General features: G+C 39.7%; 1 protein-coding gene across 9 annotated transcripts in view; it reads left to right on the forward strand.

Annotated features, from left to right (window-relative positions):
• Positions 1 to 14,234, forward strand: part of Rapgef2 (Rap guanine nucleotide exchange factor 2) — a 214,656-nt gene that overhangs the window by 166,024 nt on the left and 34,398 nt on the right. For all 9 annotated transcript variants that reach the window (XM_013117786.3, XM_013117785.3, XM_013117784.3 and 6 more), the window contains 5 exons: positions 1,733 to 1,910; positions 5,887 to 6,023; positions 6,705 to 6,863; positions 12,546 to 12,698; positions 13,104 to 13,268. In XM_013117786.3, the coding sequence (XP_012973240.1) occupies positions 1,733 to 1,910; positions 5,887 to 6,023; positions 6,705 to 6,863; positions 12,546 to 12,698; positions 13,104 to 13,268 (792 nt within the window). The remainder of the gene's footprint in view (positions 1 to 1,732; positions 1,911 to 5,886; positions 6,024 to 6,704; positions 6,864 to 12,545; positions 12,699 to 13,103; positions 13,269 to 14,234) is intronic.

Genomic DNA, 14,234 nt, shown 5'->3' on the forward strand with positions numbered 1-14,234 from the left:
TCAATGCTAACCTGTTATTAAATTCATTTTGCATTTTATTGATTTGTTTATTTATTAGCTTTTTAATACAGGGTTTCTTTGTGTGGCCCTGGAACTCTCTCTGGGGACCAGGCTGGCCTTGAACTCAGAGACCTACCTGCCTCTGCCTTATAAGTGCTGGGATTAAAAGGTATGTGCCACCACTGCCCAGCTAAATTCAATTTTTACACTTAATATTTAAATTTTTCCATTGGCCAATTCTGAAATATCTTTATAGCCTGTGAAAATCATGTGAGCTATGGTTTTTAAGTTGGTAAATTTTACAATAACATGTTTTTACAAACTTAATTTTATAAATCATCTTTCTGACTGAGTTCACTTTTTCAGGTGGAAAAAAAGACATTTATGATGTTCAAAGTTGATGTAGTTAATATGTATTTAAATTCATTCTCAGCATGCAGAAGCAGTTGGTGAATTCCATGTCTCTAATATCAAATAAGAGCAATTTGATGGCTACACTGGGACATTAAATTACTAAAGACTAGATTGACCTGAAGGATGGCAGTTTCTAGTCTTCAGATTAGGCTAAAAACCATCTGGAAATGAGTGATTCTTGTAACTAAGAAAATATTCAGTGTTTCTAACTTGCAGTCAAGTTGATAATTTAGCTTCATGCTAATGGAAGAGAAGAGTTTATGCTTTATGTGTATATATGTGTGAAATATTAGATTAAGATGTGTTACATTAATTTATGCTATGAAATATTTGTTTAATCATTCAACGATGTGTTGCATTCTTTAAGTTGCATTTGTTTAACTCTGTGAAGCTGTGTTACTTCGCATGTCTAAAACACCTGATTGGTCTAATAAAGAGATGAATGGTCAATAGCTAGGCAGGAGAGAGAAACGTACAGGGCTTTGGGGCAGAGAGAACAAATAGGAGGAGAAATCTAGAAGAAGAAGCAAGAAAAGGAGAAGGAGAGGAGGATGCCAGGGGCCAGCCACCCAGCCACACAGGCAGCCACCGAGTAAGAAAGAAAGATATGTAGAATAAAAAATGGATTAAAAGCCCAAAGGCAAACATAGTTAAAGAGAAATGGGATAATTTAAGTTAAGAAAAACTGGCTAAAAACAAGCCAAGCAAAAGCTGGGCATTCATAAGTAAGAATAATTTCTGTAGGTTTTTTTTGCGGGGTTGAGCTGGGGAACAACCATCCCCCCCAAAAAACCCAATAACATATATGTCTAGCCTTCTGCCCTGTTTAATGGTTTAAAGTTCAAGTGGGCATTGGAATAGTTCAGATAATTGCCATGTTTGTTGTACATGATTATCAAACTACGTTCAGTTTATGGCTCATTCTTCCAAGAAGACCAACAGGGGGAAAATAGTTCTGTCCATATTCTAGGCAGTCCTCCTGGAAGAGGGAATCACTCAAAATACAAACTGTTAAATTAAGTATAAGTCATTCCTTAAAAACAGAGTGGAAACACATTTTTTAACTTCATGTTTTTCTATGTAGCTCTTATAATAAATTCTAATTTTGTTCATAATTTTAGTAGAAAATACAGCTGCTCAGCTTTCAAGATTTCTCTTTTGTTGTGCACAGTTACTTGTTGGATGCTGACTCCCAACTAACTCTAGAGAAATAAATATCACAAATTATTGTGAGCTGTAATTGTTCTTATCTCTTGGGTGCCCCATGACTGATCCACTTAAAATAGTTTTTGAAATCCATGTTTGCGTCTCATTTAAGGCCACGGAGAGTGAGGCTGGTGACATGGACCTCAGTGGACTGCCAGAGACAGCAGTCGACTCTGAGGATGATGACGATGAGGAAGACATCGAGAGGGCATCCGACCCTCTGATGAGCAGGGACATCGTGAGGGACTGCCTGGAGAAGGACCCAATAGACCGGACGGACGATGATATCGGTGAGTGCTTGAGAAATGGACCCTTCAGGCAGGTAGCTTTATTGAGGCAAACGCTGGTACAATACAGCCCAAGTCTGGAAGGCTTTTTGAAGCCTGGCATCTGAGAGATCCCTTAGTCTCAATAGTGGTCACAAAAAGCTCTTCCTTAAAAAGGAAATATTTGTTGGAAAGTTTTATTTGGCCAGTATCTATAATTAGTACTGTGAATGAATGTTCTCGTAAGCCCATCTACATAATGTTTATCTTAGCTTCATTTCTGACCCCTCCCAAGTAAGTTGAAAGAAGTCTTAACACAGTATTACTTTCAATAATTTTCTTGCAGCGTTATTCTGGAATTAAACATTAGTTAAATGCTAGTTGACAAAGTGGTCATGTATGAGAATGCCATTGGGTGGAAGAAAATAGCAAAATGAGTTAGTTCATAGCCCATAGGTTGTGGAGTTCAGATCTTCTTTTACTATTACTGTCATTATCATTATTATTATTATTATTCAGTGGGATTTTTTTACTTGCTGGTTTGGTGTTAGGCCAGGTCTTTATGCATGGCCCACGCTGACATCCAACACACTGTCCTCCTGCCTCAGTCTCCCAAGTATAGGGGTCATAGGTAATGTGCTAGTTGATCTTTTGTTCACTTGACACAACCTGGACAAATCTGGAAATCATAACTAAGAAAATTCATCGTAAGACTGGCCTATAGACAAGTCTGTGGGGCATTTTATTCATTGATGAATAAAACTCATTTTATTCATCGATACAGGGCCCAGCCCACTGCAGACAGTGCCACCCCTGGGCTGGTGGTCCTGGGTTGAATAAGATTGAAGGCTGAGTAAGCCTTGGGGAGCAGGCCAATGGGCAGCATCCTCCACGGCTTCTCCTCAGTTCCTGTCCTGCTTGGGTCCCGTCCTGATTTCCTCAGCGGTAGACTGCTGTCTGGGAGTGTGAGAGGAAATACACCATTCCTTTGCTTTTAGTCATTGTTTCATCTCGGAGTAGACAGCCAAAGACAGATGTGCCCCGGAAGGGGGACAATTCTGTGCTAGATCTGACCATGGGACTGTGGAAGAAGGCAGCCTTGAGCTTCAGGCTGGGAAAGCCATTGAGTTCTCAGAGTTCAGTGGGCTGTTCTGGCGGAACTTGGAAGATAAGCGTATTGAGAACAAACAAGCCAGAAGGCGTTTTTTTCTCCAAGGCTTCTGCTTTAGTTCCTGCTTCCAGGAATCTGTTCTGCCTTGTATTCCTACCCCAACTCTCCTCGGCCATGACACGTGACCTGAGAGTTGTAAGAAACAAGCCCTTCCCCAAACTGTTTCTGGTCATTGTGTTTTGTCACAGCAAGAGAAACCTAACTAAGACAGATGTGTACTGGTTGAGGCTTTAAGTGCGCTTTGACGTTTAAACATTAGTGGGCTTTATGTCTCCCTTTCCATAGGAGCAGGACTTGTTTGCTTAATAATAGCTTTGCATTTGAAACCCATCCAACTCTGGCTCTTTTTCTTAAAATACTAGGTGATGCCTAGAATCATTCCCCACCAGAATTCTAGAGTCTGTAACTACCCCTGGCAATCCCAGGTGATTTGTTTATCATGCCACTTCAGTAAGTTTCTAAGCCAGTACATATTTGCAGAAGAACTCAGTGAGCTCAAGTCCGTGAGATTAGACTTGGGGAGGCATGAGGAACTCATTGCCTGTGTTTCAGTTAGGCAAACATACTTGTGGAAAACTGTGGCAGTTCAAGCTGTATACTTATGGTGGAAAATGGAAAACCAGCCCCTCAGATGACATGTGTCTAATTAAAGTCATTTACAGGAACTGCAAACCATTTAAGATGAAAAGCATGTGCTGGTAGTCATCCATTCATTTAGCCCATGTGGCAGGGCCTTCTAGTTCTTGGCGGCTCAGGGTGAAGGAGGGAGATGAGTCCCTGCTTTGCTGCAGCTCAGGGAAGCTGCAGTGTCCATCCATGGGGCAGGGGAGAGATTCAGATTGCATGAGCTCTGGGAGGAAAATGGAGCAGGGGCTGGGCTGACAGAGAAGGAGATGGCATATGTCTACCCACCCCAGATAGAGAACCCCAGATAAACTAGTAATACTTGTACCAAAATCTAACTTGATGAGCAAGTGAGTCTCCATTGGGCTTAGGAACAGAAATATTGTAAAGGGCATGGATGACATACAGGAGTATGGCTACTCAGCCGAATCGCTGAAAAGCCAACCCTAATGTGGGTGACAGCTAGTGCAAGCTGCAACCCCGGAGCTCTCTGCATAACTTACTGGAAGCTGGGCAGAGCAGAGACTCTCCTTCCCCCTGACCGGTTCCAGTCACCTCCCCCAGCATCCTCATCCCTAGAGAGGGGTCTTGCTGTAAAGTGTGTTTACCTGCTGGGGCTCCATGCCGCCACTCTGTCCTGAAGGGGGCGTTTTCTATTCAGAAGTAACCCCATACAAGGAGGCAGAGATGTGGGCCCAGGGGAATGGTCATCATTTAGCTCCTCTGTGTCTATTGTTCCTGGAAATGTAGGACTTACTTTGTATCTGGAAAGCCTTCTGTCTCAGAATTCCTGGAAAGCAGGAGCTGTCCACATTCCTACACATCAGGAGGAAGCTGGCTGCCTGGCTTTCTAATGCACACGTCTCTACAGTGCTAGCCTTTATTTGATAGGATTCCTCAGTAGTGAAGTAACAGAACTGAGGTGAATGCCCACATGCACATTTAAGTTAGAGTCATGAAACTGCTAATAGTTTTTAACAACTGCAAAAGGAAAACTATTTCCCTTTGGGTTTCCAAAGATCACTGGATGTGTGTCCTTGCCTCAGTTCTTTAAAGAAAATGAATTTGTCATATTCAGTTTTGTTCCATGAATCGTGACTTTGTACAGACTCGGTTATCGAGTGGTTGCGGCTTTTGTGATGTGGGTGCTGGGAACTGAGCTGAGGTCCTTTGTGAGAGTAGTACACACTCTGAACTCCTAACTGTCTCTCTAGCCCCTGATTTTGGTATTTCAACTGAATCTGGGAAATGGTATATATTTACTATTAGACCTTTTCTCTATCTTTATTCTGTATGACACAGACATTTCCTACCCAGTTTTTTTTAATGCTAGTCTCTGTTTACAAACTGAATTCATTTAACATTAATTGAATAGGAATCTTATCAAGAACCAAATGATCATACCTATGCAAGGCAGTTTAAAATTCTCCAGACTAGCGACATTGCCCAGTAGTAGAATATTTGCCCACTGTTGTAAGGCCTTAATAAAAAAAAAGACAACTCATTAAAAATAATATTTATTAGTAAAAAGCTATTTTACAGTATCTGTTTCTATTCATATGTAATATCTAAGCATATGTTAAATATTTCTGAAAAAATTATTCTCATGTTTTTCTTACACCTTTTGAACTTTGCAAGAACACGTATCAACTTCTAGAGACAGAATGAGGTAAAATGCGTGGTCAGCAGGATGAGGCGTGGTAGCTATGGAACAATCTAGAAAGAGAAAGATGCTCTGTGATGTGCCAGCAGAGGTTCATGACTTCTTCACTCCCCTCTGTGTTTCAAATCAGAGGGCCACTACACTTATAATTATAGTTACTCCTGCCTTTCATGTGATCCATGGATATGAAACATCGATTGCAGAATTATTTTATTGCTACTCATGAGATTAAAAAAAATTATGACCTGGCACAGATATGCTTGCCCATTCCAGAAGACAGAAATTATTTTGTAGGGTACACTTTGAAATTTCTCAGAAGACTGTCATATCAGATAGAATCCCTGGGTACCACCCACCTTCTTTATTCCGCTGTTAGCCAGAGGCAGCTGTGTACTGAGAAGTTCTGCATAGGGCATGAGATGTAGAGGCTACGGATAGTGTGGAATTGTCCATTTAAGGCAGAAGGAGACCTTCAGTGTGTGCTCTGGGGTATATTTTCCTGAACTTGTTTTTTAAACAAAAACGATGGTTTTGCTTTTCAGAACAACTCCTGGAATTTATGCACCAGCTGCCTGCTTTCGCCAACATGACGATGTCAGTGAGACGGGAGCTCTGTGCCGTGATGGTGTTTGCAGTGGTGGAAAGGGCTGGAACCATTGTGCTAAACGATGGAGAAGAGGTCAGCAGGTGTTTTGACCACTTAGAGAGCTCAAGGATCAGTGGTACTCAGACAAAACCATGCTCTTGTTTTCCCTTCTAAAACCTCAGCACCAATAAGTTTGAATAGATGGAAACTGGTGGCCACTCCTCTATTCATAGCATTCAAAATCCGTTCTTCTGTTTTCCCTTGCTCCACCATTTCACGGAGTGTTGCTAGACATCGTGGTTTTGTGTTGGTGCTGGGGACCAAACGGCCCTTCACATGTGGACAGGTGCTTCCCCATTCCGGTTGACTGCCCTGCCCGAGGCTGTGTGTTGTTCTATTAGCTTTTTAGTTTTTGCACTATACATCATAAATACACTGCCTCTCATCAGAACAAAATGTTTTATTGAGGCTGTGATGAACATTTTATCTTCTTTATATTTCCTTTGACTTATAGAGGAAATTTTTTTCCTGTGTCATCTTAAATGATTTTATTTTTTATTTAAATTTTAAATGATTTTACTGTGTGGTGGGTCTAAAAGGTATGCAGATGTTTTGCTATGTCTTTTTGCTTGTTTGGTAAGCAGTTAAGATTCTTCAGGTAATTTGTTCCATCTTGAAGATAGAGGGCCCAGGAGGCTAGTTTGAAACTGTTCTAGCATTTAAGCCAGGTGATGACAGTGTTGTCTTCTGCTTTGTCTTCCTTATTTTGCTCAGCTGGATTCCTGGTCAGTGATTCTCAACGGTTCCGTGGAAGTGACATACCCAGATGGGAAAGCAGAAATTCTGTGTATGGGCAACAGTTTTGGTGTGTCCCCTACCATGGACAAAGAGTACATGAAAGGAGTGATGAGGACCAAGGTGGATGACTGCCAGGTATGAGGTGCCTGAGAGCGGAGACTTGACTCTTAGTTTAAAACACAGCTTCAAGCCAGGCATACCCCCAGCATTGCTCAGGATTGCTTTGGCTTTCTGACCTCTTTTGCTTCCATTTTAGTTTTAAGACTATTTTCTATTTCCATGAAGAACATACTTGGAATTTTGATTACAGTTGCATTGAACCTTTGGTAGGGTGGCTGTTGTCCAGTCCAAGAGCATAGGTCTTTTCATCTTCAGTGTCTTCAACTTATCTCTATGGCGTTTTAAAGTTTTCATTAGAGAACTTTTATATTCTTAGTTAGGTTTAAAAGTTGCCCCCTTTTCTGGTGTGTGTATGAGGGGAGGTATTTGTTGGTGTTTGGGTTTTTTTGTTTGTTTGTTTCATTGTTTTTGGTGCTGTGAATAGGATTATTTCTCTGGTTTCCTTTTCAGTTATTTTGTCATTGGTATAGGAACAAAGGCCTACCATTTCTGTGTATTCATATTGTATCCTGCCATTTTATTGAGAGTTTTTATTAGTTTCAGTGATTTTCTAGTAGAATCTTTAGGGCTTTTAATGTATAAAATTGTATCATTGCAAATAGATACTTCTTCCTTTGCTGTTTGTATCCCTTTGATTTGATTTTCTTGTCTTATTGCTTTAGTTAAGACTTCTAATACTACATATAAAACGATCAGAGAAAGCAGGCACCATTGTCTTGTTTGGGATTTTAGTGGAGATGCTTGGCTTTCTGACATTGAATATAATTTTGATTGTAGGTTTGTCATGTACAATTTTTATTATGTTGAGATTTGTTGCTTCTGTTCTTAGCTTTTTAAAAAATATTTTTATTGAAAATTAATTTTCTTCATGTAATGTATTCTGATCATGGTTTCTCATTCCCCGACTTCTCTCACATCCTTCCAACCTCCCTGTGCTCTCAACTCTAATCCCCATCTTTCTCTCTCTTTAGAAAACAAACAGGCAACAAACCAGAATATTAAAAAAAGGGGAGGAAAATACAAGTTTTACACACACACACACACACACCCAAAACTCCTAGAAACAGAAACCATAGTATATAAGCAAAAGACCAGTAAGACCCACCCCCTAAAGATAGCCCAGAGTAAATCTTTTAACCTGAAGGGTTTGGTCAAGAGGCATCTCTGTCTGTCAAGATAACCATTGGAGTCCTTGAGTCCTTTTATGTAATTCATAACATTTATTGATATGTGTATTATATTGGACCATCCATCGATCTTTACAATAATACTGACATGATCAGAGTGAATAATCTTTTTGTTATGTTCTTGAATTTGGTTCCTAAGTGTTCTCTTGAGAATTTTTTGTCTCTCTGAGTTTGGTATCTGGATAAAAGTTTGATAGAGTCCCTTTCTTTCATGTTCTGTGAACTAGTTTGAGCAGCGTAAGTATTAATTCTTCCTTGAAATCTGGTAGACTTCAGCAGTGAGTTCATCTGTGCCTGGACCTTTTCTTAGTCAGGTGGGCTTTTGTTCTGTATACTGCTACATCAATCCTATTGTTTGTTATAGATCTGTGTAAATTACTCATCTCATTTTGGCTTAATCTTCATATTATCTTACACATCTAAAAATTAATTTCTTTTTAGATTTTTTTTCCTGCTTTAGTGGAAACTATGTTTTCAAGGTATAAGGTTTATTTTCTAAATTTCCTTATATCTGCCCTAATAGCTCTTTTACCTCTAACTGTATTAATTAGGTCTTCTGTGTCTAAAGGTTTGTCTTGTTTCTTTCCAAAGAACCAAACCTGTGTTGTTGATTTTTAGCTTTGTTTTTGCGTGCTTCTATTTTGTTAATCTCTTCCCAGATCTTGAGTATTTCTTTCATTCTACTGGTTTTGTGTTTGGCCTGTTACTGTTTGTTTAAGGCTCTGTAGTGTGTCAGTAAATTATCTATTTTGGTCTGATTTCTTAGTGAAGGCAGTTAAAAGTACAAACCCCCTTCTTAGAACTGCTTTGCTGTACCATAGGCGTGGGTTGTTTCTCTTTTGTGCATTTCTAGGACTTTCTTACCCTTCTTGGTTTCTTCTGTCCCCTGTGTATCGTTGACTAGTGTGCTATCTTGTTTCCACAACATTGTGAATGTTCTGCAGTTTCTTGCATTTCTGATTAGTAGCTTTATTCCGTTGAGATCAGGTAGAACACATGCAGTAATTTCACTTTTCCTGTTTGCCAAGACTCACTTTGTCCTGCAGTGTATTTTTTGTTTTGGAGAATGTTCAGGGACTGCTGAGAAGAATATGTATTTTGTAGTGTTGCATGGGATGTCCTATGTCTGTTAGGTCCTTTGATCCATGATGTCATTTAACTCAGATGTTTGCTTATTTTATGCCTGGATGATTTGTCAGTTGATAATACTGTTGAATTAAAAATATGCCTCTTTTATTATTTCGCTGGAGTTAATCTGTAACCTTTTTCTGCAAGTAATATTTGTTTTGTGAAATTAGGTGCACAAGCCTCTATGAATCTATGTTTAAAATCATGATATCCTGTTAACAGATTGCTCTCTTAACTGGTAAAAGTGACCTTTATCTCTTCTACCAGATATGGAAATAGCAGGCTCCTACTTGTGTATCACATTGGTTTGAGTTACCTAATAAAATTTACATGTTTAGTAGGTACTAATTTGTTATAATTAACAGGGCAACAAGTAGGGCTAGCACCTGCTGGCAGTTCAGGACTCACCAAGGCAGCAGGTAGGACTAGAGCCCCCAGGTGCCCTGTGCTCACCAGGGGAGGGGCCAAGGTTGGTTTCCTCCCCCTTCATCCCCCCAGCCCCTGCCCCAGTACCCAGCCCTCACCTTGGTAACCGGTGGGCTGGAGCCTCCAGAATATGCTGCTGTCAGTTGACAATGAGCAGGGCTAGAGGTCTAATTTCTTAATGTAAAACTGAGTAACTAAGAAAAAAGAGAAACGCTTTCAACTGAATCCATTCTTTTTAGAAACAAGTTCTATACGTCCATATTAGAAATTCAGTTCAATATGTCTTCTTTGAGGATCTTATTTTAATTTGCTACTGAAGAAATTCCAAATGTCTGTCTATATACTGAAAATTTCAAATCAGACTTATTCTAATTTCCTGCAATCTTTAGTGAAGATTAATCTTAGTATATTTATCTTCAAAAAGCATTTTCCTCCATACATCTACTTATTTATTTTAACTTAGACATGTATTTTTAGAATGTAAATGGGAAAAATCACTTAATTATGTTTTTCAAAACTAAAAAATGATCATGTAAGATGATTTGAAGACAAAACCTTTCTTAATTCTCTGTAGAAGTTCAGAAAATATTTTTTATATATTTTAAAAAGAAATAAAATTCCTTTAAGAGGGGTTGAATTGTCTATTTCAAAATCATACACATACCTACTGTGGTCAGCATTGTAGAAATTAGGTTTTTTTTCCCTTTGATTTTTTACAGTCTAGCTAAACTGTTAATATTTCCTATAGCTTCTGAATTTCTTGTTGTTTTTGGCTTTTGAATATTTAACTTGTTTCTTAATGCTTCATAGAAAAATTAGTGAGCAGATATTGGAGATATTTGAATCTTCTTACATTATCTGCTTCTCTAACTGAATGACTATAGAACACAGTGAAACACAGAACACTGTGTTAAAGAAAATTAGCATCATCCATATTTGCATTGCTAAGAAATAATAATTGTTTACATATTATCCTATTTTTCTCCAAGATTTTAATATATGTGTATATACATAAGACAGTGAGCTGTTCGCCCTCTCCTTTGGGGTGTGGAAGTATGTACGATTAGGATAATAAGCTGTGAAATTTGTAAGATTATTGTGTCATGATCATGATGTGACATGAATGCTGTCATTGGGATTATCAGTGCACTATTTAGTATTACTTTTTTAAAAATTAATGTAGAGTCATGAATATTGACCCAGAACACTGACTGTCCCATTTTGGAACACTGTCCTCTGGGCACTGTCAGACTAGTGTCCTCTTGGACCCTCTAGGCAGCTACAATTACTTCAGAAGTCTGCTCGAGACTGGGTCCATCAGTGTTAGACAGCAGGCTGGGAGTGGCTCATAAGACCCTGCCCCTTCTTGAAGAACCATAAGCTAGTAACTGTTGCCAGGGAAACAAAACATTCTCTCCAGTAGCGTAGCAGCTAGTAAGCCGTTCATCCTTCCATAGGTACGCCTCCTTCATACTTTTCTGAATAACCCAAATTATGCTCGGTATTTTGTTAAGCTAGACTTGCGCGGATTACTTCCTTTGGTCTGTTGTTGTTGCCCTATCAGGGATAAATAGACATTTCTTCACGTCTCCTTAGGAACACAACTTTAAAATATAATTTCCAGTAATTGAATATTTTATCTAGTATACATTTGAATTTAATGATCACCTTTTCATCTTTACCATATTAAAAGAGAAACAGAAATTTCAGGCATCCCCTCTATAAACTAGAGTAAATTACTGAAGCTTTAAGGAAAATGGTGGTTTTTATTTACTGGAATATCTGCTCCTGTCTCCACACAAGTCTTTGGTTATTTTATTAGTTGTGATTTCTATAATTTATCTTTAGCATTAAAATAACTCCTAATTGAGCCAAGTATGGTAGCCTATGTCTTTAATTTCAACACTTGTGATGCTGAGATAAGATAATCACTAGAAAGTTTGAAACCAACACGCTCTATGGAGTGAGATTCTGTCTCAAGGAAATTTAAAAAAAAATACAGGGGCTAGGGCATTGACTCATTGTGGAATAGCACTTTCCATGAGTTTATCATCCCATCACCCATGTAAAAAGTTGGATGTGGTCGTGTGTACCTGTAACCCAACATGTAAAAAGTTGGATGTGGCCATCTGCGCCTGTAGCCCAACGTTGAAGGGTGGTTTGGGATCAGGAGGATCTCTGGGGCTTGCTAGCTGTTTGCCCAGCAGAAAAACTCCAAGCTCCAGGTTCATTGAGAGAATTTGTCTCAATGAAATAAGATGACGGGTGATAGAGGAACACACATGTCCTCCCGTGGCTTCCACACGCCTCATACACACGCATAACCCCTGACCTCTGTGTGTGCACATGCCGTGGAGTCATTAACCATGAGTAATAACTGCTTGATAACATCTCAATGTTAACTTTTTCTCCTAAGAGAAAGAATTACCTATAATCCAACTTACAAATAACAATCGGAAATATAATACACGGCTTCGTCTCTGACTTTCTTTGAAGCAGGGTAGTTACTAAAATCGTTGTCCATGTATGTAATTAGTACAGTTACATATTTACTCCAGTATATTGACATTTGAATGTCTTCATCTCTAATTAAACCCACCATTTTTGTACTCTTACACATTTTCATAATGCATAAAGCCAAGTGGTAATTGTTTTATGTTTGTCCTAGGATAGCCTTCCTCTCTACCAGTGTTTTCTAACTGAAAATGGAGGAGGGCTTTTGAGTTTTTATATTGTTAGATTTTTTAAAAAAATAAAATATAAACTTAAAAAAATGAGCCAGGAGGAAATGCATTAAAAGTAGGGAAGTCCGGTTAAGATTCATCCCTGCATTGATTTAGAAAGCTGGAGAAAGACGGGGGAGATGTCAGTATTAAATAATTGAAACTGAATCATTAGGCAGGTAGCTCTTTTGCAAGCACTTTATCATTAACACGTGACTTACATCTTATTCTAGTTCGTCTGCATCGCCCAGCAAGATTACTGCCGTATTTTGAACCAAGTAGAAAAGAACATGCAAAAAGTTGAGGAAGAAGGAGAGATTGTGATGGTGAAGGAGCACCGGGAACTGGATCGGACCGGAACGAGGAAGGGCCACATCGTCATCAAGGTAGGGTCAAGGGGCCTTCCTTCCAAGGGGAGGAAGCTGTGCTGATCATCAAGGTAGGGTCAAGGGGCCTTCCTTCCAAGGGGAGGAAGCTCTGCTGGTCAGTTCCTCATGACCGTTTTCTTCATTTTTTCTCGTCCCTCTGATTTTGGGTTATTATACAAGCCGGTGGGTTTCCTCGTGGCATTTACACACATACGTGTCATTGAACTGCAGTCTCGTTCGTTTGACTCCCTGCTTCCCTCTCCCACAAGCATAAAAACCTATTGCTAGTTACTGGTTGATGAGTGGCAGCCCACTAGTTATCCGTCTTGCTACCTATCTTGTTTTATGTGAAAGGTTTGAAACGAGGGTGCCATATCGATGATCCGTTTGTATTAGAGGTGACTAGACTTGTATTTGTGGCAGGGTACCTCAGAGAGGCTGACCATGCATTTGGTGGAAGAGCATTCTGTCGTGGATCCAACGTTCATAGAAGACTTCCTGTTGACATACCGGACTTTCCTTTCCAGCCCGATGGAAGTGGGAAAGAAGTTATTGGAGTGGTTCAATGACCCGAGCCTCAGGGATAAGGTTGGAAATGCATTCTATTTCAGTGTCTGAATGTGAGCTACTAAAATAAAATTGGGGATATCAGTTATGTTCAAATTACTGTATTGAAATGCAAGAGCACATTTTAAAGAAAAAAGGGATGATAAATGATGCAGGTACTAATTCTTACAGATTTCTAAGCTCTAAGTTTCAGAAATATATTTTTACTTTAAATGCAAGGCCAGTGTGTCATTCTCTCGGGAATGTGGTAAGACATTACCAGATGTCTGCATGCCATAGCTCTGCAGCCACTGGTGGTGTGGGTAGCATATGCCGGGTACATGTTAGAGGTTTGGTAGCACTGGGGCGGCTCACCTCCTGTGCTGCTGAAGGCCTTGGGACCCATGTCTGAGCTGACCATCCAGCAGATGTGGGAAGCTCTGCCAAGGCCATACTGGATGACAAGCTGCACAGGGCAGTATTCCTTCCTATCACAACCCTTCCCCACACAGACCTTTCTAGGTTATTGCCGTTAGTTTTCCTTATCTAGTCTGCCCTTGTACTTTTTAGTTTCTATCTGATTTTGTACTAAGGTATTTTGATTTTATTTAGACTTCTTTCAGATATGCTTTGAAAATAAAACAACGTAGGATAAATAGCTCCACAAGCTCAGGGCAAAGCAACATCAGTCAGCACTTAAAATGCACACGTGTGTCTTGAGAAGGTCACCTTTTTTGTTATTGCGTGTGCGTGTCTACGTGTACGTGTGCATGTGGCGGCTGGAAGTCAACACCACCTTGGCTAACCTCCTCTGTTACCCTCTGCCTGGTTTTTTGAGACAGAGTTTCTCACTAAATCTGGAGCTCACCAATGTTGGCTAGATTGGCTGGCAAGTGAGACCCTAGGGTCCTCCTGCTGCGTTACAGCACACACTGCCACACCTGGCTTCCTAAGTGGGTACTAAGGATTCAAACTAGGGTACTCATGCTTGCATAGTAAGCTGGTTTA

Source organism: Mesocricetus auratus, unplaced genomic scaffold (genome assembly GCF_017639785.1).
Source record: "Mesocricetus auratus isolate SY011 unplaced genomic scaffold, BCM_Maur_2.0 Super-Scaffold_100009, whole genome shotgun sequence".
NCBI lineage: Eukaryota > Metazoa > Chordata > Mammalia > Rodentia > Cricetidae > Mesocricetus > Mesocricetus auratus.